Source organism: Mus pahari, chromosome 17, assembly GCF_900095145.1.
Source record: "Mus pahari chromosome 17, PAHARI_EIJ_v1.1, whole genome shotgun sequence".
NCBI classification, from domain to species: Eukaryota; Metazoa; Chordata; class Mammalia; order Rodentia; family Muridae; genus Mus; species Mus pahari.
The window spans coordinates 56,698,980-56,721,016 of record NC_034606.1 but is presented as its reverse complement, the minus strand read 5'-3'; the positions used below and the strand labels follow the sequence as shown (position 1 = coordinate 56,721,016).

The following is a 22,037-nucleotide window of genomic DNA, read 5'->3' as shown; positions in this document are numbered from 1 at the left end:
GCTATATCAGGGTCCCTTCAGCAGAATCTTGCTGGCATGTGCATTAGTACAGAGACAGAAATTTTTTTTGTTCTTGCAGAGGTCTCATTTCCCAGAATGTACATGGTGGCTCCACAATTCACCATTCACATTCCATTTCCAGGGGAGTCAACACCTTCTTCTGACCTCTGAGTGTATAAGGCATACACATGGTACGTATACACATGTGCAGGTAAATGCTCAGACACAAATGTAAAATAAATACAAAATAGCTCATTTTTTGTAATAACCTACTTTTAGGATAGCATTAAGCTTAAGTTTCACAGAGCTGGAAAAATAAAAGCCTGTTTTGGTTTGAAGAACATAGTCAACAAAAGCTGTCGTTTCTGGAATCACATGTCTCTTGATACTTGGATTTGTATAACTATCCATGAAACTAACCACAAATCTCTTGGCCAACAGCCAACTTTCCCCAAGAAGCAGGAGGGAGGAAAGGTTCTGAGTTGAGCTTGAGAAGTGGCCTTACATATTAAAACCATGACTTACTTCTGCACACCATGTTTGCTTTGGGCAGTCCTGAACCACCGCCACCAAGCCCGTGGCACTGCAGGTATAGGAGAGACACGGGTTGCTAGGGTCATCAAAGGATGAACCAATCTGCAAGTTAAGTAGATGGGAGGGGGGGCGGAGAAGAGAAGTTATTTGCCTTGAGATATAATTTAACTTACCAATTTAAAACTTTTTTAAAAAGAGAAAAGAATGAATGAAATTTCTGATTTTAGTATCTGTGAAGCAACATTTTCATTGGTCAAGTAAACAGTTAAGGTGGTTCACATATCTTCAACTTCAGTGAATAAATCAAAATTCTCCACTGGGAGCATAGAATGCATCAAGATTCTCAATCTTCAAAATAAGACTCATGATAGTCACTGGTATGTGTCTAAGAAAATTCTTCAAGAAAGGATGTTTTATGGTAAGCAAAAATTCACCAATTTTTGTGCTCTATCCTTCAAGGAAAATATGATACCTAAGTGGAAAAAGATGACACAGGAGCGTTTTATTGAATTAAGACTCATGGGCCCACAGGATGTATTAGTACGTGAAAGCACTTGGTGCAAAATGGATGGATAACTTGAGTTGAACCCTAGCAATTCACTGTCGGAAGACAGAATTGATGCTTAAAAGATAGCCGAAGCCATCACACATGTGCCATGATACATGTTCCTACACTAAGAGTAGACAAAAGTTTCAATGAGGACTAACAGGGGCTGTGAAGATGGCTCAGTGGTTAAGAGTACTTGCTGCTCTTCCAGAGGACCAGGGTTGGATTCTCAACACCCACAAGGAGGCTCACCATCTACATAGACCTCACCTCCAGGAAATCCAGTTCCCTCTTCTGCCCTTTGAGGACATCAGGAACTCACATGGTACACATGCATAGATGCAGACAAATACTTATACACATGAGTAAAAATAAATAAAATTTTAAGGTAGAGCTAATGTCAATACTCCCAAGATGGCTTACTTCTGTGTTTGTCAAAGCTCTTTGGACTGTTCTGTAATTAATTTCTGCCCAACATTAAAGTACAGACTGAGAAATAATGTTTAATCTAGACCAGTGGCTTTCAAAATTCCCAATGCTGCAACCCTTTAATACAGTTCCTAATGCTTTTGGTGACTCCCAAATATAAAATTGTTTTCATTGCTACTTTATAACTGTAATTTTGCTACTATTATGAATCATGATATAAATATTTGATATGCAGAATATCTGATACACAACCCCTGTCAAAACTCCCAGAGGAGTTGCAACTCACAGGTTGAGAACCTCTGACTTAGGGCCTTAGGCCATTAAGACAAAGTCCCCAATAAACTGAAATTTTATAATTTCAACTCTATTGCATGTAAATTATTGGGACTTCCCATTCTCACTTTACCCTTTGTGTTTTGTGGTTTCCAGAGTTACACCTACTTTGGACTTGGAACGTTGCAAAGATCAGACTGAAAATTGAGCTTGGCTATTGATTTGTGCAAGTAGAACTGCCTCACTGCCTCCTGCATCCCAGCTCCCTGCCCCCCGCCCCCCCTGCTCCTCCCCCCTCCCCCTGCCCCCACCCCTACCCCCTACCCCTACCCTCCATCCCCCACCCCCTACCCCCTTGTGTTTCCTCTATTTTAGCTTGAGTTTTAAGTATGTAGTAGCAACACCAGCTGAGAGTGTCCATATCAGTTTGGGAATCATCTGACATCCTAGAAAGTTAAGCCCTGCCCTAATCCTGAGCTCAGTGGCCCAGCCTTAGCCAGATCTGGGCCAAGCCCCTTCGTGGGTGGAGCCCTGGAGATTTCTTGTTTGATTTCTGGCAGTTTGGCCATCTGATCTTTCTCGTTGTAATTACACTTGAACTCTGTTCATTGATTTGAGTGTTGCGCAGTATGTCTTCTCCATCTGGCAAGACCCTGGGGAAATTTTGTTCAGAGATTGACTGCTGGCTGGTTTAATGATCTGGAGCACTACCTCCTTTGGAAGGGGCATGTCGTGTTGCTTTTTATGTGAGGCATTTTATGTAAATCATGTGGGCAAAGAAACACTTATCCTTGGACTTTAACAAAGTGTTGTTAAAATCCTTTTTTAAGCATTATACACTGAAACCTCCCCTGGTGTGGCTTAGCATTGCATCTAGTCCTATGATTACATAAATAAAATAGAGATGAAAAGCCTTACCGCATAATCAGTATTGTTAAATAAACATGTTCTTGGTTCTGAAAAACAAATATAATAAGCTCCTTTATTATTTATGAAGGAGTAATTGTAGATGAGATCATATTTATGAACCAATTATGCTTTTCTTAGAATAGTACCCTTGCCCTTGAACCTATTGATGCTCTTAATGTCTCTTTAATCAGGTTTTTCTTTATTACAATTATAAGTTTTAAGAAGAACCAATTCTGTTTTATTTAATGTCATGTGTGACATATTAGCTCAGAAATACCCCTTGAATGTCTAAATGAGCAAATGTCTGATGTGTTACGGACACATACCACAGTGGCCAATCTCACAGCAGGAATCATTTGATTTGAACGTCATTAGCTTCTCTCCATCTTTGCACGTGGGTGGTGAAGGACACTCTTTAGGTTTACAATCTACCTCCTGTGCCTCGGTACAGGTACACTGATGGCAATTTGATATCCATACATCCCCAGGCTGCAGATAGAAACCATGTTTAGACTTTTTTCACAAAGAGCCAGAAAGGAAATTTAGATTAAGATAGAACAGAACCGTATGCTTACAGATTTCTCTTCTCCCAGTGGACCATTGCAGACTGTTAACATAAAGTGATAAATTCTAATTAAAGTTTGCAAATTACAACCACTTGCAATTTATAGATAACCAGCAGGGGGACCCTACTGTGATTGACACTGCAATTTCAAAGGTACACTTAGGAGGATATTGGGTAAATCATACCTACCTGCTCCCAGGAAAATGCTTTAAGTGTGTGTGTGTGTGTGTGTGTGTGTGTGTACACTATCCTGTTCACTGTCATATAAACTGCTTCCTGTCTCTGCAATCCAATAAGTACAAAGATATTATCACTGGCAAATCCAAAGATCCAAATTTCCTTAATCAGTCATTTGAATTCCGTCATAAGTGACACTAACTTACACACACACACACAGAAATGTTATTTTTTCTTTAAATTTAACATTCAGAAAACTCTGTCCATACGAAAAGCTCTTCTTACTCCTCTCACTTTGTCTCTAGTCTTTCGATGGGACATTTTCTCCCTGACATCCAACACTGAGGGGAAGGCTCTCAGACTTCTAAGGCGTTTGAGACCATCAACACTCACCAGCAAGGACACTGCTCTTTCTCTAGGAAGACAGATCTGCAAGCGCCTCCCATATAAATGGACATGACAGGCTGTGTCTTCTTGCCTTGGGCACAGACTTCTCTTGTAGATTAAATTGCTCTTAGGAGCCCTGCTCATTAATTGTAGTCTGTCATCCAGAGTCCCTACAAGTCCTCTTCTCTAGCCCTCACTTTAAATCTTTCCTTTCTTTACTCTTGGCTAACCCACATCCTCCTCATCTGTCCAGCAACTCAACTGCTGAGATTTCTTTCTGGTCTAGTCGGTTCCTTACACCACAGCTATAGCAGGTTTCCTAATGTCTAATTAGCTAATTGTGTTTTATTTTAAATGCTAGTCATCTTTTAAAATAAACACTTTATTCTGGTTTCCAAGTCTCCCATATTAAAGCTACGTCCTTACTCAGCTCAGCCCTCTAATTTATTAGCTCTGTGATAGTCTAATTATTGCCATAACATTCCACTTCTACAACTTACATTCCCCACAGAACATGTATTTACTTCTTATTGTGAACTTTAGTGACTGCTATATATGAAAACTGTATTTTTAAAATCTTTCCTTTCCCACTAAAAAAATAAAAACTATTTCTTTATTGATTGCTCACTGTAAAATACATATTGTCTTAAAAGTAGTGGAAATTCAATAAAGTTCTCAGAAGTTATTAAACTCAGGCACACCTGCAATTTTCTCCCAGAACAATATCCCCCAAAGTTGTATTACGTAGTTTGTTAAATGATCACTGTTAAGAGCGCAATGCCATTAAGTACCTTTGATCAAGATAGGTAAAATCATGAAAGAGCTGGCAGGAGAACTGACATGTATTGCCTGGCTGCATTTGTTTGTGGACAAGAAAATAACTATTATACATTGTTTGACAAGTGAGAGCCAGTTTCATGCACTTAGTTTTTTTCTGAAACATTCTGTGGCCTGTCACATAATGGAGTGACTGCAGATACCAAATGTACAAGAAGAACAATCACTACAGAACTACTCTGGAGTCGGGTGCACTCACCTGGGGTTGGTGGGAGCGAGTCTGGACACACTGTGAAAACAGAAAACAGGTTAGCCTCTAAGGTTTGGGAATGGTGTCATGGTGATGGGGAAAATGCATTTGCCTGACTGATTGCTATAATGCTAAAACAATTGGCTATACAGCCAGGCTCGCACAGATCACCTGTCTTTTCACTCTACTATTATGGCATTTGACATCTGACTATTGTAAGGCATTTTGTTTAGAACTCAAATTTTAATATCGAAAATAAAAATTAAGTTGCATTGAAATTTTTCTTGGAAAAGGGTACCGATGAGTTAGATCCATGAATAAAGAGATGGATGGTTTTATGACGTGGGAATATAATTATAGTAACATAGATTTGATCTGAAGAACATTTATCCTCTTTTCCACGTCTTGAAATGCATTAATTTTGTTCCAACCCTCCCAAATGCTTTAAGCAGATGAGATGCATGTAGCCCATTGAGTTTCTCTATTTCACAGATATGGGCTGGATATATTTTCGAAATTCTAATTTCAAATTTTAATTAAAAATTGCTGAGGGTCAAATTTGTACTGTTATATTACCCTGCCAAAAGGATAAAAAAACCTGACCTAGGATAGGGTACTTATAAACTTAAAATTTCTACAAGTTTACCTGAGGTAACTCCAACAACTGTTACCAAAAATTGATAATAGAATTGTAAAATACGTGAAAATTTAGAAGATTAAATGTCTCTAACTCTTTGTCTTTGTTAATGCAATCTAAGATATATATATATATATATATATATATATATATATATATCCTAGATTGTATAATATATATATGTATATATATTATACACTATATATACACATATATATGCACACACTCTCTCTATATATATGCAAACACACTCTCTCTATGTATATATATATACATATATATGCACTCTCTCTCTCTATATATATATATATATACATATATATGCACTCTCTCTCTCTCTCTCTCTCTCTCTCTCTCTCTATATATATATATATATATATATATATATATATATATATATATATAATCAGAATAATCATCTTTTAATTTCCACCCTGATATCAGAGGCACTTTCTCCAAGCCGTGTCATTCTCCTGATAAAACTAAGAGGGGTTTTCATTTGTTTTGAGGATGAAGTCACCTTTAAATTTGGGACTCCAATCTTTCCTAAACTCTTCCGTATTTCCTCATCTCCCTCCTTGGCCCTCATACTTACATTGCCAGTGGCTGATTCCTGACCTCCCCCATGCCTCTTCATGTCTCTGTTTTCACGTTTGGTAGAATTTCACGTTTGGTAGGAATTCGCTGCTCACCTCACCAGTCTCAAACTCAACCCTTCCCCTTCTGGTGCCTTCACTCATGACTACCAAGTACAGAATCACAATATTCGTATGTATTTCTGAATGATCAACCAAGAAATAATAGCAACAATGTCTGTGCCTATAATTACCTATGCCCCCCACTAAAAAGGTTGCAGCTTGGCAATCACTGACTCTTACTGATGCTTCTGCTTCTTAGGTATGCTACAAAGCCCTTCACACTTTAGGCACAGGAAACGCTAGTAGACCAAGAAGAAATTGGAGGGCTTCTCATACTGACCTGTTTTAGTCTCAGTGTCTTGACTTTCCGTTGCTTTTGCAGAAGTTTCTAGGGCAAAGAGGATGACAACACAATGTTTTACTCACACTAATCATAATTCAGATCATGTCTCGGTGTGCTCAACCCAGTTATAACAGATTCACAGGCAAGGAGGAGCCCATGTGGAAGAGATAAATTTTGCAGGATTCATTAGATTCCCCTGGATCACTCCATATTACCTGGCTGGGATATGTTGGGGCTGGTTGTGACTCCAGGTGCTACTGAGGTGGAATCTGTAAAGAAAAGGAGATATAGATGATTTCAGGATCAACACCCTCCGTGACCTTCTTTTTGGGAATCTCAGACTGTCAGGCATGGTGGCACAGCCAGGAATCTCAGAGCTTGGAGGGCTGAGATAGAATTGAAAGTCTGAGACCAGTGTAGAGTACATAGTGAGACCCTACTTCAAAAGGCTGTAGAGCTCTCAGGCTGCGTGCTATGTCTTAAGAGTCAGGTGAAAGCCTTTGTCCTCAAAGGGCTTCCAAGCTGTGTGATAAAAGGGAGTTTTCCTTCTTCCTGGCCCCCATTTTGGCCTGCTTCCTTCCCAGAAAACCTCAGTTCAGCTCCTTAGGAATGAAGCCACAGAGAGCTCTGATGGGCAATACAGTCAAGATTCATTTGTCGGTACTCCATTTCCAGACTGAAAAACCATAACCCACTCCAAAGAACAGAATGGATTTGAACAAATTCGCGTTTCTTATCTTCGATAAGGGACCCTCCTTATCCCATTTTTCTCTCATCTGCTGCAGAGATTGGCTGCTCCCATCTGTAATCTACTACAGACCCTGGAGAGCCACCAACCACCCTAAAACCCTAAAGTCTCAAAACACGTGTCACTCACTAGTTGCTGTTCTAACTCCAGTGTGTTCTCCAACTTCTAAAAGTTGGAGCCTCTGAACAGAGATGGGGGGAGAGCTTGGGACGTGAACATTTGGAAAGTGTGCGGCCTTGTGAATTGACACACATTCTGCAGGGAAGGCCTCAGCCTCTGCAGTTCAGAGACTAAATTTCCCAATTATACTCATGAATCATGCATGCAGGAACTCCCTGGGGCTACATGGGTACCAGTAGTCACTCCTGCGGTGACTGAAATCACAGAAAGATGGGTCTAATCTATCAAGCCCCCAAGCCTAAAATTAGGATTTGAGTTTAGAATAAATGTATGGGATTCTTGAGTCAATTTTCTTGCTTCTACTGATGCATTATTCATGATACCTGTTACACCATTTACCCTAAGTATATAAAGGCAGTTCACGTGGAATAATGTGTGGTCACCCAGGCAATTTGTACTCAAAGATAGAGCTGGGGGAAAATTCCCCCAAAGACATCACATCAGACAATGTAAAATGAAGGGTAAAGCCATTTAGCTGCCGAGCTGAACACCAGCAGCTGACGTTCTGCCACGTCTCCGACATGTTGTTGCCTCCAAGTGGACAGAGAGAAAAGCAAAGAAGTTCAGAACCATGACTAGTGAAGGTTTGCTGTGTATTTATGGCACCCCCATTACTAAACTCCTCCTGTTTAGTCATTGGTTTCCCTATGTTGGGGCCACCAGATGCAGAATATAGCCATGCAAGAGACCCATGGTATCTGACATAAAGTAGGAAGGATCGGCGTAAACCTCCATTATCATCTTAAAGTAGTGGTTCTCAAGCTTCCTGATGCTGTGACAGTTCTTCATGTTATGGTGATTCCCCCCATCCATAACATGATGTCATTGTTACTTTATCACTGTAAGGTTGCTGCTGTTGTGAATCACAATATAAATATCTAACATGTAGGTTTTCTGATAGGTCATCCCTGTGAAAGGGTCGTTCAACCCCCAAAGGTGTGTGTGTGCTTGTGGGTATGTGCCTGTGACTGTTGCCTGTGAGTGCCTGTGTGTGTGTGTGTGTGTGTGTGTGTGTGTATGTGTATTTGTTGTGGGTGTATGCCTGTGCTTGTATGAGCATACATGTATAAACTTGTTGCCTGGATTATTAAAGATTATGGCACATTATCCTTTAAAGACAAAGATATTGCCCTGAAAAGCAAAGACTTTGGAATTAGGTAGAAATAGCAGTTCCACCGCATGACCTGATACAACCGAAGTGACACCTAGTGAGATAATGTCTTTGGCTAAATCTTTCATGAGCAATATGTGAAAATAGTAAACATGCTCATAAACAAATGAGGTGATATCTTAAGCAAATAATTATATTCCTAATTGGCAAGTATATAATGTGTCAAAAATGCATTGGACAACCCCATTCACAGTGGTCTTTCCTGGTATAATATTGTACTAAGACATGTGAGACCTGAAGTCAATCACAAAGTCAGGGGTGATGATCTGGTTTTGAGGGAACACCACTACATCTGGGTGGGTGTCACTCATGTGCTCAGACCTTGTGTGATGGCCTTGCTTCTACCTGCCACTCAATAGATCCCAACAGACACTACTGGGATTCCCAAATAAAACCAGCAAGAATGGTGGTCATAACATGGGTAGCTGTCACCTCTTCACCTCTCACTTCATTTACACTACTTTGAACCTGTGATTTTTCTTTGGTCACAAGGGAAGATATCCCTTTAGTGTGTTTACCTTTAAATACTAAAAAAGCTGGATATATTTTATTAGGATTTATTTTTATTTATATTATTTGTTTGTGCATGTACATGCATGCACATTTGTGTATAAGGATCACACATGCAAGAAGAGGATTGGAATCCTTAGAAGACAGAGGTACAGATATTTATGAACCACTTGAAGTTTGTCATAGGATCCAAATTTCCATCTACATGATAGAGCAACAAGTGTTCTTAACTCCTGAGCCATCTCTCCAGCACTCTGGATATCTAAATATAAAAGATAAATCCTTATTTCTTGCTCTGTAAAAACATCAGTTAAAATGGACTGGTTTTGGGCTGCTTTAGATCACCAAGAGACATACCACTGAAACTTGAAAAACCACTAAAAACAAAAATCAAAAAAGAAGAAAAAGCCTTATGCTATGGCATTAACTAGGATTTTGAAATGGACTTCAACATCTTAGTAAATAATAGACAGCCTAGTAAATAAGTTTGCATGTAATTAAAAATTATATGTACAACAAAGAAAACAATCAAATGAAGAAATAGATTCAGAGTGGGAGACAGTCTCTGCCAAGTGGATTCGTGTGTATGTGTGTGTGTGTGTGTGTGTGTGTGTGTATAAACTTTTGAATATTTAATGAACTAAAAGTAATTATATGCCCAGTCCCCAAAAATGATCTAATCAAGAAGTAGGTGAATGAAATAAACATATAGTTTTCAAAAAGATAAACTATTAATGGTCAATAAATGTATGAAAACTCGTTCAACATTCACTGTTGCCATGAAAATTCAAGGCCAGGTTACATTGATATTGTATCTCATTCCAACCAGAATGGCTGGCTAGCAGTGGGAGAACACATGGTAACAACACGGATGAGCACAGCAGGCAATGGAAGCACTCTGAAAAGAGGACTAGTACAATGTTGATGGGCATCTCAAATTAGTCCAGTCACTAAGGGGACTGGTATTTCCCACAAAACTGAAAACAGAGAAAACCAAGTAGCCTGCCTGTAGACCTCCTCTCCCCCTTCTAACGTTCCTTCCCTTACTTGTTGCCTTGTCCAAGACACCAAGTCCAGTAACCATGCCATGCTAACCCAAGGGCCCCTACTCCAAGGGCAACAGGTTGCCTGCGGAAGGTCCACACTGTCCTGTTGTTCCTGATATCCATCCCTATTCCCACCCCTGCTAGTCTCATTCCCATATTTGTAATATGCTGTGGTATCCCTTTCCTCTCTGACCCTATACCCAAGGGATAACAGAGACCATCTCTTCCAACATTCCTTCTTCCAACTCAACTCAGCATTACAGCCTTCAACACCAGCAGTCAATCACTGCGAACGCACCAACAGAGCAGGCCAAGAAAACAGGTAACAGACAGCCACCATGCTCTCCAAAAATCCAGGGAGAAAACAGAAACTAAGGAAGAAAACACCTACCTAACAAAGGAGAAATCCAGAAATGAGCACCTAAACTTATCATCAACCCAAACCCATATGACTAAATGCTAGCATTAGGGCACAATCAACAACAAAGGCATTATGTTTTCATCAAAGCCCCACTATCCTTCCACAGCAGAGCCTGAATATTGCAACGTAGATGAAGTACAAGAAAAAGACTTGAACACCAACTCTATGATGACAGAGTTCCTTAAAGAGGAAATTAATAAATCCCTCAAAGAAATCCATGAAAATACAAAGAAACAGTTGAAGGAAACTATTAAAACTGTCCAAGACCTGAAACTGAAAAGAGGTCCAATAAAGAAAATAAAAATGGAGGGAATTCTGGAAACGAAACATTTTGGAAGTCGAACAGGAGCTACAGAGGAAAAACTTACCAGCAGAATAGAAGACACGAAAGAGGGGATTCAGACACTGGAGAGACAATGGATGCATTGGTCAAAGAAAATGGGAAATCTAAAAACCTTCTGACACAAAACATCCAGGATATCAGATACAGTATGAAAAGACCAAACCTAGGGATAATAGGAATCGAGGAAGGAGAAGAATCCCAGCTCAAAGGCTCAGAAACATTTTCAACAAAATCACAGAAGAAAATTTTCTTTACCTCAAGAAAACTTTCCTAACCTCAAGAAGGAGACACCTATAAAGGTACAAGAAACATACAGAACACGAAATACGTTGGACTATAAAAGTTCCCTTGCTATGTAATGAAACACTAAACATATAGAACCAAGAAAGAATATTAAAAAAAATTACAAAGGAAAAAGACCAAATATGTTAAAAAAAAAAAAGTAGAAGGTAGATCTACTAGAATTATACCCGAATTCTCAATAGACTCTAAAAGCCAGAAGGGCCTAGACTGATGTCCTGCAGACTCTAAGAAACCACAGATGTCAGCCCAGGCTAGTACACCAAACTAAACTTTCAGTCAGTCACCATAGAGCAAGAAAACAAGACACTTCATGGTAAAGTCAAATTACAGGATATCTATCTACAAATCCAGCCCTACAGATGTCCTCCCATTTTTTCTTTAGCTTTTAGAGCAAGCGCTCTCACCTGACACATAGAAGGTGAGTAGTCCTCAACACAGTTACAGTTTCACAGGGTGGAAGCGAGATTCCGGCAAGCTAATATGTGTAAGACACGTGTGCGTTTTATTCTTCATACTTTTCATAGTTACCTTTCTTGTGATTTGTGTGTGTGTGGATTTAGATAACCCACAGATGCTTTTTTTTCAAATGTTAACTGTCCTGTGTTCTTACTCTGTCAATTAAGTTCTATTTAGTATATCTAGCGAGAAATCAAGATAAGTGAACACGGGTCTACAAGTTACATTTTTAAAAGAAAGTTCCTATTTCCTAAAAGCCATTGACCAATCAACTTGTTTACATTTTAATCTATTTCTTCAAGGCTAGAAATGAGATCATTATACCACACAAGAACTATTTAGTAAGAGGTAATAATTCCTCTTGCATGGTTTATATATTTCTCATTGAGAGGGCCCTCATTTCACCAATAAAAAGTTAGAATAGCAAGTTCTCAATAAATACAATATTTTCAAAATTGGGTTGGTTGTTTGGGTAATTTCTAATGGGATTATTTGCAAAGTTCTTGCTATATCAACTTTTGATCTAAGATCTCCAATTCCCACCAATTAGTCTTTTAAATATTAATAAATTTTAAATGTAAACAATGCTTCAATTGCTTCAAGGAAGCTGAAGTAGTTGCCGGCTCAGCTGCCCCAGTTAAATCCAGTTGGAAAACAAAGAGGCTCTGCTTATAAACTGCTGCTATATTACAAATGCTAGACAAGGAAAACCCACAGTGAAATAAAAGACTCATTTTATAAGTTTTAAATTTACCTCAATCTTTCTCTTTTAGTGGGTTCTTTAAAAAAAAAAAAACTCTCAGATTTGTTATAAATCACTGAGCTCTTTCTTTGTGTTGGTCATTGTTGGGACACCTTGACATGTTGTGCCCACCTACTGGGAGTTCTGAACTGGTGATCTCAATACCAGAAGCTCTGCCTATGTGGTTTCTTCCCTTCGTAGATTCCCATAAAATTGTCTGTCCTACCTGAACAACACTCAAACAAAGCTGGGGTTATGTCAACTTCTAAGATTTCTGGGAAATAAAGGCAAAAACTAAATATTCTTTTATGTTTCCTTATATGCTCCACCCTTTGCAAATATCCAATGCCTTTGCTTGTTATTATTTGACCTTTTACTGAATCCCAATGCAAACTCACTACCTGGCATACTGGTGGCTCTTCCTGTTGTCAGGGTTGATTTGGCTGTGGTTCCAGTCGTCCCTGCTAAAAGAAGAGAGAGAAGACAAAAGTAATATAATTAAGTGTACCTTGGTGTTTCCATGGCCACTTTTGCCACATACAGCACACTTCCTTTTGTTTAAAGAGAAGTATGGCAGTTGTTTCCTAACTTCATCCAACCATCAGGTTCTCATCCAATTCCTGACTGAATTCTTTGTTCCAGAATGGTGTATGATAATAATTCTTAATCAGCACCAGTTAGCCGTAACCCTTCATATATCTAAGAGCCTCTAGCTTGGCCTATTAAAATGCAAATCCCCCATTTTCTAGTAGAAACTCCAAGGTTCTTTGAAACACTGGAAACCTGGGGTTTACACTGCAAATAGACTGGGTTCCTTCTCAGCTTGTGGGGCAATAGTGGGGAGGGTAAAAGAGTAAGTTGTCATTGCAGACAACTTAATGGAACAGTAAGAGAATTCAAAAAGTTCCTGTTCTCCTTCCCCTATCATCTGGCCTCTGTAAGCATATATGCACACATGAGGATATAATGCCAAACCTTCAATAATATACAGACATAAGCACACCCACCTCTCCTTTTAAAATAAGGCTATAGATTTAAAATAAGACTTTGCTTCTGTCTTTTCAATGATCAGATCTGGAGACAGATCTTTACATTCGTTTTCCCTCCCTCCTTTGCAACAGATGTCACCCTTCTTGTCTTCTTTAACTGAAGATAACCTTTGTGGATCTGCTTTTATTAAAGAAACATGAAAAAATAAATTGTCTGGGGACCAAGGAAGGGAGAGGGAGGGAAGGAAGGGAGTGAGAGATGGAAGAAAGAGGAGGAAGGGGAAAAGTGGAGGAGGGTGAGCAGTGCCTTACAGGTCATTGGGTCCGACCTCATGGAATAGTACTGTGTGACTTCTGGACCATAGGGTAAATGACTGCAGTTCTGTTCTGTTTGCATGGGGTGTCTCATGGTGGGTACCCCCACCTGCCAGGCACAAAACACCACCTGTTTCTTTCCTAACCTGTCAACACTGCTGCTGTCAAACTCTTAGATTTCTGCCAAGCCAAGAAGTGAGAAGTGGCATTTCAGTCTCGGTTGAATTTGCACATTGGAGGTATGTGAATATGATCATCTATTTCAAATTCCACACTTCTAATTCCTCCCTATCCCAGCTTACTATTAACTCTAAAGGTGCTGAGTGAAAGACTGCTGCTGCCTGTCATTTGTCTTCCTTCCTGCAGTCAGGGAGCATGCCTTGTGATTCTGCACTGAGATGCTGAGTTTTATTATGACGGAGAACTCTACATGATTTTAAGGAAAAATCCATTCATACCTCCTATGGTAGGTATTCTTTCTCTGTAAGACAATGTTAATTAAATATCTTTCTAGCCTCTCTGGAGAGAACAGTTCTTTTATTTCTCTTTGATCAATTACTAATGTGAATTTTATTACTGAGATTCCTAATCTTTAGAATGCCTTTACTTAATTAATAGAAATTACCAAGCATCTTTTTTTTCCCCTGAAGGCTCATTTTTCATCTTTAGCAAACTTACCTTTCTTTTATTTTATTCATGAACTCTTAAAAATTCATTTGGCCATTTACTTCCTGTTGCCTAGCAACATATATCTAATGTTTATCTTATTTATTTCTACCTGTTATATATTAACATTTTTCTTTTACTTTTGATATTACATCATTTCTCCACCCCCTTTCCTCCCTTCAAGCCTTCCCATAGAGCCCTCCTTGCCCTCTTTCAAATCAATGACATCTCTTTTCCGTTAATTGTTGCCACACAGATTTCCAAATACTGGCCCAAATAGGCAGCATTTACACAGTACTCTCCTCCTCGAGCTAGAGAAAGTATCCAAGGAGCTGAAGGGGGCTGCAACCCTGTAGGTGGAACAACAATATGAACTAACCAGTACCCCCTGAGCTCGTGTACACCAGTCCCTTCTAGTATCAGAGCCTTCGTTCAAAATGTCCGTGCCTCTACATTGCTTCTGTAGGTCTTCTAGTGACACTACACGTGGATCCTGCATTCCTGAAGCCTCGAGTTATTTTGTGGGTTTAGCTGCTTCCTACAGAACAGATGTTCAAGCTATGTTTAAGTGGGTGTAGGCCTTTGGCTTGCCTTTCTCTCCATTTGGTATATTATAGATGCTGCTTTGCTATTGGCAGACCTCACATGAACCTGGTACTCCTTCCTTCCTCAGTCCTACTCCTGTCCTCTCCCTTCCCTCTATGTTTTCTCCATCCATCTCTCTCCCTTCTACACTCTCCCTCTACTTTTCTCCTCTTTCTTCCTTCCCTCCCCCCTCAAGCCCCTTAGTCCCCAGGTATTTTCCAGCTTATAGAAATGACTATCATAATGACTTCTTCCAACTGTAAGGTGAGTTCTTTCCATGTGTTCGTTTAAGAGTTTTGTTTTCAAAGAAGGCTTTTTTTTCTGACTTACACAAAAACAGTAGATCTTGTTCACTGATATTTTTCTCATATACATTTGCCTAATATATATATATATATATATATATATATATATATATATATATATATATATATTGACCATGTTTATCTCTTTCCCATGATAGCTGCATCCTTCCATAACCCGTTTTCTCAGACACCTCAAGCATCTGAGAAAATGAGCCTATTTGCTTAGACTTGTAACCAAAAGTCTCAGAGAAGAGAACGATACTCAGACAGACCCGGGCTGTCTCACCTATGTGAGTATAAGACACTGAAAAAATTAAATTAAAAATTATCTGTAATGTTTGGTTGGAAAGAATCTTCTCACTCAGTTCCACCCTTCCCCCAAATCACTTTTCTGAATTTTTACCCTTTTTTTTTATTCCATGTTTGGCAACTTGCTACTTGGCCCTCATGCTTGAGATCAATTTTAATTCTCTCCATCTTGCTTCCTTGTTTTTCATAAATTGCTACTTGCTATCTCTACTATTCATATATTTTTGTGAGTTTCCAAATTCATATGTTACATCTCTTTATATCCTTATTTTTTACTTAAAATATCTGTTAATGTTTATAACTTTTTAGAACTTGCATGCTATTGCTGAAAATTTTAATTTATGCACAGGAATAACTATAAAAATTATGCACAGACATTGGAGTTTTCTTTTCCCTTATTCTGGATTGGGTTTTTGTGGTGGTATAGCACCAGAAGATCTGTGTGGTGGCAGATGAGCTTCTGGTATACCCTATATTTCTCAGTCCAAGGGCTCCCTCTTATGTTCTTCTGGAAAAGGGACCTTTTACAAGTGGGCCCTTTCCTTTGTCTGATGTCTGATTATTAACTGCTGTCTTACATTAATACAACCTTATCTTCACATGCTTCATTATTTCCTTTGATACCCAGGATTCACAGGGATTCCTTCCCATTTTAAAATGGCTCCCTCTTTTCCAGGTAAATTTGGTGTTTTCCATAGTTGCTCAGTTATCTTTCTATGCATGCTCTAGGCCCTCATTCTTTCCACTTCATGGATGTTTTCACCCACTGGTCTCTGATATTGCCCAGACTTTTTCTTCCAAGAGGGAGCTGTTTCCTTCTGGCCCTGAGTTATACCTGATGGGGATGTATGTTCTGCCATCGATGGGATCTTTGCATATGTCCCTCTTGTAATGCTTTTGCTGGCATCTCACCTCTACTGTGAGAAATCTCCATCCTGTTTCCTGGAAGATTCCAGTTTATGCTTTTCTCCATGTATAGATTATCTGTCTCTCTTTGTAGCTGATAGAAATACATGTATATTCTAGTTTAAGTATCTACCAATGTCTCATCTTTGTTAAAACAAAACCCCCATAGTGCCTTGAGCCTCTGGGCTGCTGTCCCGTGAGCACAAGTGCCCACTCAGGATCAAGCTGATCTTGTCACTAAATTACTCTGTACTTTTGATTAAAGTATTTCTGGTATAAGGAAATATTTAGTCCAGCTAATTGAATGTTAAAACAGAGACACAATATCCAAGATATAAGATAAGAGAAGTTTTCCATGGACTCATGAATGAGCACTGCATCTCCATGCATTGTTTCCAAAGGTGAATTTATTGGGACCTGTTGTTAACAAATGATTCTGCTGCGGCTTCTCACTTGAGAGCTTCTATTGGTTATGCCGGAATCATGTATGTAGTGAATTGTTTCTACTTGGCTGTGTAGTTCTTTAGTAAAGTGGTGTGTATCTCACCCTGTTTTAATATTTATACTTATTTTTATTCTTATCCACCTTTGCTGAAATAGGCTGTATATTTAGAGACTAAATTCAATTATGCTTTCCTAACAGCTAAAATATATATGTCCTTGAGTTCTCTGAAATTGAACATAGCCCTAGAACTACACTGGCATGTTCCTATGTTCTGAGTTGTTAATTAAAGTGTACAGATCAGCCTTGTCATACACTGGTAATACAGTCTACTCAAAATGGAATAAATCTATTCTTTTTAAAAATCCAACTAATGGTAGCCCTTGTGTAAAAGTGAGTTCTCCTCGGCACATACCCAAGGGACTATATATCTTACTACAGAGAGATCCATATGTCCACGTAACATTGCTGTTTTTAACAATAGTGAGGGGAAGGAGTCAACAGAAGAGTTTGTAATAAAACTATGGCAAATGATAAAACAGAATTTCCATCAGCTATAAAGATAAATGAGATTGTGGAATATAACAGAACATGGATGGAAAGAATGGGGGCTCCGTCTGCATGTAGTTCCAGAACTAGCAGAGAAAATTACAAGCCACCAAGGAAAGGTGACTCCTGTATAAATAAAAACAAACCAACACTCAAGTTATTGCATAGAATGTACATATAATTTTTAAAAGTTCCTTATTTAGGTAAAATTTAAGGTTGACGGGTATTCTGGGATGTGTGTTTGTGTATGTATGTGTGTGTGTGTTATATTGTTATGACTAATTTTACTTAAACATGAAATTTTGAGTCTCAACTGAGCTCATAATGAACCAAAATCAAAGGGAGGCGTTAGCTTGTGTCTGGCGTGTGAGCTCTGAGGCAGGTGAAAATGTGGAAACATGTGGTGGTGTTTCCCCAGACTCTGCTGCTAGACCTGACCATCATGGGGTTAGAAAAAGCACATGTCATGCAGTCCGGACAGCACAACACTGTGATGCTATTGGGGGTGGGAGGGGGGCGCTATTTTAAGAAAATAGAAAACAAAAAATCTTGACATTACTAGACTTTTCTATGTCACTCTATGTCTCTGGTTGAGTTTCAGTGGATAGATAATTATCAAGGGGAACCAGTGGGCTTCTGATGAAAAACATTTTCCTGCACAGCCACAGGCTCTGAAGACATTGTCTACTCACTGGAGTTGGCTGCAGGCAGGGTCATCTCATCAGTTGGGGCTCTGGTTCCTTTTAAAGTGAAAAATACATGTGTTCCCTGATCTTTTATTAAAGGACAAGACATCATGCTGTCCTCTGCCTCCAAAATATCTTTCATAAATTTACTTGTACTTTTTCCTTTGAAGTTTCATCTTTCTAGAAGTAAGTCATAACAGTTTCCTATGATCCTTAGAATCTATAAGTCCTTATTTCTCTTTATACTCAACCACTTACTATCAACTTGTTTAATATTACTATATCTGTAGCTACTAGTTTATAATCTATGGTTCTTATAGGTACCAATCATGAGATTTTAAAATATCTTTATTTTGGGAGGCCTTCTGCTAAGAGTACAGATTTTATGTGTCTGTTAAAACCCACAATAGAAGTCATTTCTAACTTCTATAAACCATGACCAGCATACTGTGGGTGAGGTACCTTCTTCATCATGAGGAATAGACGCAGTAAGGGTTTCAGTTTCATTTGATAAAGAAGTAGTAATTTTTAAGTGGTGCAGTCCCAAGACAATTCATCTCACTCTTAAAAATCTTCTAAGGCAGATAGTACAATGTTTTCTATTTATCAGACATAGTTTAGTGACTTGCTCCTAGAGCATGAGATAATAGATGCAACCCAGAACTGAACTTAAGTCATCTCACCCTCAGATTCTACATTGTATCTTGTGCTTCTCAAATGAGCTATGGAAAGGCACTGATTTGAAAAAGTCCCATTCTGTACAGATTTTGAATAAAATTTCACAAAATGACTCCAGACATAAACACAATAAAACTAAGATCAAACATAGTAAAATGTCAAGACTTCGTCATTGAATAAGATAGCTGACCATTGCTTAAGATTGCTTTGTTTGCGAATGGTTGTTCTTAAACAGAAACTAAATGCTTCTTATGACATTTTAGACAATCAAAACGACTTCTGGGAACTGGACTTCAAGTAGCCTTGTTGAGATGTATTTTGAATGCTTGACAGTCAGAAGACCCAGCTGGCTGACGCATCTGTGTCACCCTGGTACCTTCTGGATTACAGTTCGACAAAAAGAACCTCAATCTTTGTCATCCTGCAATTTAGTCAGTTTACTTATCCATCTAAAGTGACTCAGCTTCTTAATTTTGCTGCACTATAGATATTATTTGTTTCTACCTAATAATTTTAATGTAAACATAACTTATTCCAAAAAATAAATAAAAATAATAAAAAAATTTTTTTCAAAAGAAAAAAAACTGTAAATGCTAACCCAAGAAATTTGCTAAGACCAGAGAAATCACTGGCTGATTTCTTGAGAAATTTCCCAAAGTCCAATCCTCAGTGATAAAAAGGGGTGGGGGGAGGCAAAGAGAGGAATCACAGGAGAGATGGAAGAAAGGATCAAAATAAGAAGAGAGGGGGTATAAACATTTCTAAGCAAAAGTAAGTATAGGAAAATAAAATCAGGTCCTGGACTACTTGACACTACCAGAAAGAGCTGTCTACAGCTTACACTGAGGAAATGGCCTCACACTAGACCGTGGAATTTCTACTCAAATTAGACAGTCACACTCTGAAGACTCAGAAGTAGTGCAGAAATGAGCTGACACTGGAGCTTCCTGTTTGGCGTGATGTGAACTGAAGTGTGGTCAAGTTGAAAGACCACAAGAAGTGAATCCCACGCTGATCAGGTAATTACCAAAATGTCCCACCAACACGCGTGGCTCAGACATATTCCTCCTTTGAGGTTCCATATGCAGACATCTTATCCTAAGAAGATGCCAGGAAATTCTGATGCTCTAGGTCCAGAAAACATGTAATGTTTTGGGGGTTCTCTCAATCCCATGGGGGAAAATTCATGTGCTGCCTTCATCCTCAACTCCTGAAGAGGCCCTGTACTAGCAAATGCTCTACCACTGCTAGAGGTCTCAGAGGATGGCCTTGCAACTGAACTTCCCTTGCTGGCTCCTGAGCAGGTTCCTGTAGATCCCCCTGTTGAACTTGGCAGTGCTATTGAACCTAGCATCCAAGAACACTGGATTATTTTTTTTTTAACACAAGTAATACATTTTTTAATTGACTTCTTAAAACTTAAAGACACATAGGGACAATACACAGAATGAAAAAAGTATTGGTAATCTGTATTTTTGTAATTTGTAATAATGTAAAATGTTTATAATTCATAATAATGTAAATTGATAAACATATATGAATTATGAATTATATAAGTAACAATCAATTTGTATCCAGAATATGTAAAGAACTCTTACAATCAACAAAAAGTTATGTTTTCCAATACACAATAGGCATTGTTTTATATGGGCAATTTCCAAATAAAATAAACTAAATAAACAAAGAGTTAAAAGTATTCTTAACACAATATCAAACCATGGCTTGATAACTATCTGCCTCCACTGTCTTCACAGTGCTAAGTATATACTCAAAATTTAATGCATTGAACACTGGATTCTAAAGTGCTGCTTCTTTTAAGGGGATTCTGGGAAATGAGAGATATTTTACAGAGTCTACAAAACCCAGCTCTTACACCTGATATGTGGGATTAAGTACTCCAGTGTGTCTTTGTCAGCTTGCATACCCCGCCTAGCGAGTTTCATGTCTCATTGGACCAATGGCATAAAAATACCATGGAACATATAACTCTTAGGAGTCATCTATTTATGCATATGAGAAACTGGAGTAGAAAAAAATATACATACAGTTTGAATATGGCTTGGGTACTCTAAGTAGTTTATGTTTTAGAGGCTGACTACCCAGGGTAGCAATACCAGCACTGATAGAGTGGAAGTTAACAAGGAGGTGAGTGATATTACAGGAGATGGAACAGAGTGGCTCTCAAGAGACCTTGGTGAAAGGCTCAGCCTCCCCGCTATGCAGGTCTTCCTTCTGGAGGAGAAACAGGTCATTTGCACCTGTGTGAGTTTCCATTTACCCACCTACTACACAAATTCTAAGAGTATGCACTGTCACTAAAACAGGGCTTGTGAGCCAACTGCAAAGGATAATATCACAAACTTGTCATGATCTAAGTAAGAATCCTGGATTCTTCCCAATGCTACAAAAGATTAAGTCTAGAGAACAAGCAATGGTTGTCCTGAACACTACACAGTATAAACTTGTAGAAGAGGAGATAGAGAGGTACTTGGGCTAATATGCTGCAGAGTAGAATGGAATTATATTTGAAATTGTAGCTTCTATGGGTATGCCTCAAGATTCCAACCAAGATTTCCACATGTTTTGCTTCTTCTTCTTCTTTTTTTTTTAATCCAATTAATAAGGGTAAAATTTTGATTTGGATCGCCCATCTGAAATGGAGGTAGACTATATGAGTGTAACAAAATAGGCAAGAAAAAGTACAGAAAAACGAAGACAGAAAAGAAAATAATTTAAGTATGAGTATAAATAAAGACATAATTTACAGGAAACCATGTCTGAAAACAGTTCATATCGAGAAAATAAGATTTAATCATTGAAAATGACATACCTGTTTTAATGAGTAATGGACTTGAGAAGAATGATATTGAAGCTGTTGTAGAAATTAGATGTCCAGATACGGAAATAAAAGATGAGGGTGAAATGGACACTGTGCTGGGAGGTCCCTTAAGAGTGGAGACAGCAGGACCAGGGCTTGGACTAGAGCCTGTGGGACAGCCTGTTTCTCCACCTGAGGAGGCAGTCAATGAAGTTGCAGGAGAGGAAGCATTGGTGCCTACTAGTGAAGGTGAGGTGGAGGCAGTAGGAGCAGGTGACCCAGCTGATCCTCCTGGGGAGGTGGCAGAAATATTCCCAGATGGGGCAGAGGTTGTGCTTATAGCTGGGCCTGTGGTGGCACCAGGACTTTCAACTACAAAGGCTTCAGGAGCTGAGCTTGAAGC

The 22,037-nt window shown here is 38.8% G+C and overlaps 1 protein-coding gene across 1 annotated transcript in view; it reads right to left on the bottom strand.

Moving 5' to 3' along the window:
• The window catches only part of LOC110334547 (mucin-19-like), a 97,438-nt gene that overhangs the window by 3,519 nt on the left and 71,882 nt on the right, over positions 1-22,037 (bottom strand). The window contains exons 43-50 of the mRNA XM_029547874.1: positions 21,647-22,024; positions 12,788-12,850; positions 6,682-6,735; positions 4,858-4,887; positions 3,268-3,299; positions 3,019-3,181; positions 2,702-2,739; positions 526-636 (exon numbers count right to left, since the gene is read on the bottom strand). Of these exons, the coding sequence (XP_029403734.1) occupies positions 526-636; positions 2,702-2,739; positions 3,019-3,181; positions 3,268-3,299; positions 4,858-4,887; positions 6,682-6,735; positions 12,788-12,850; positions 21,647-22,024 (869 nt within the window). The remainder of the gene's footprint in view (positions 1-525; positions 637-2,701; positions 2,740-3,018; positions 3,182-3,267; positions 3,300-4,857; positions 4,888-6,681; positions 6,736-12,787; positions 12,851-21,646; positions 22,025-22,037) is intronic.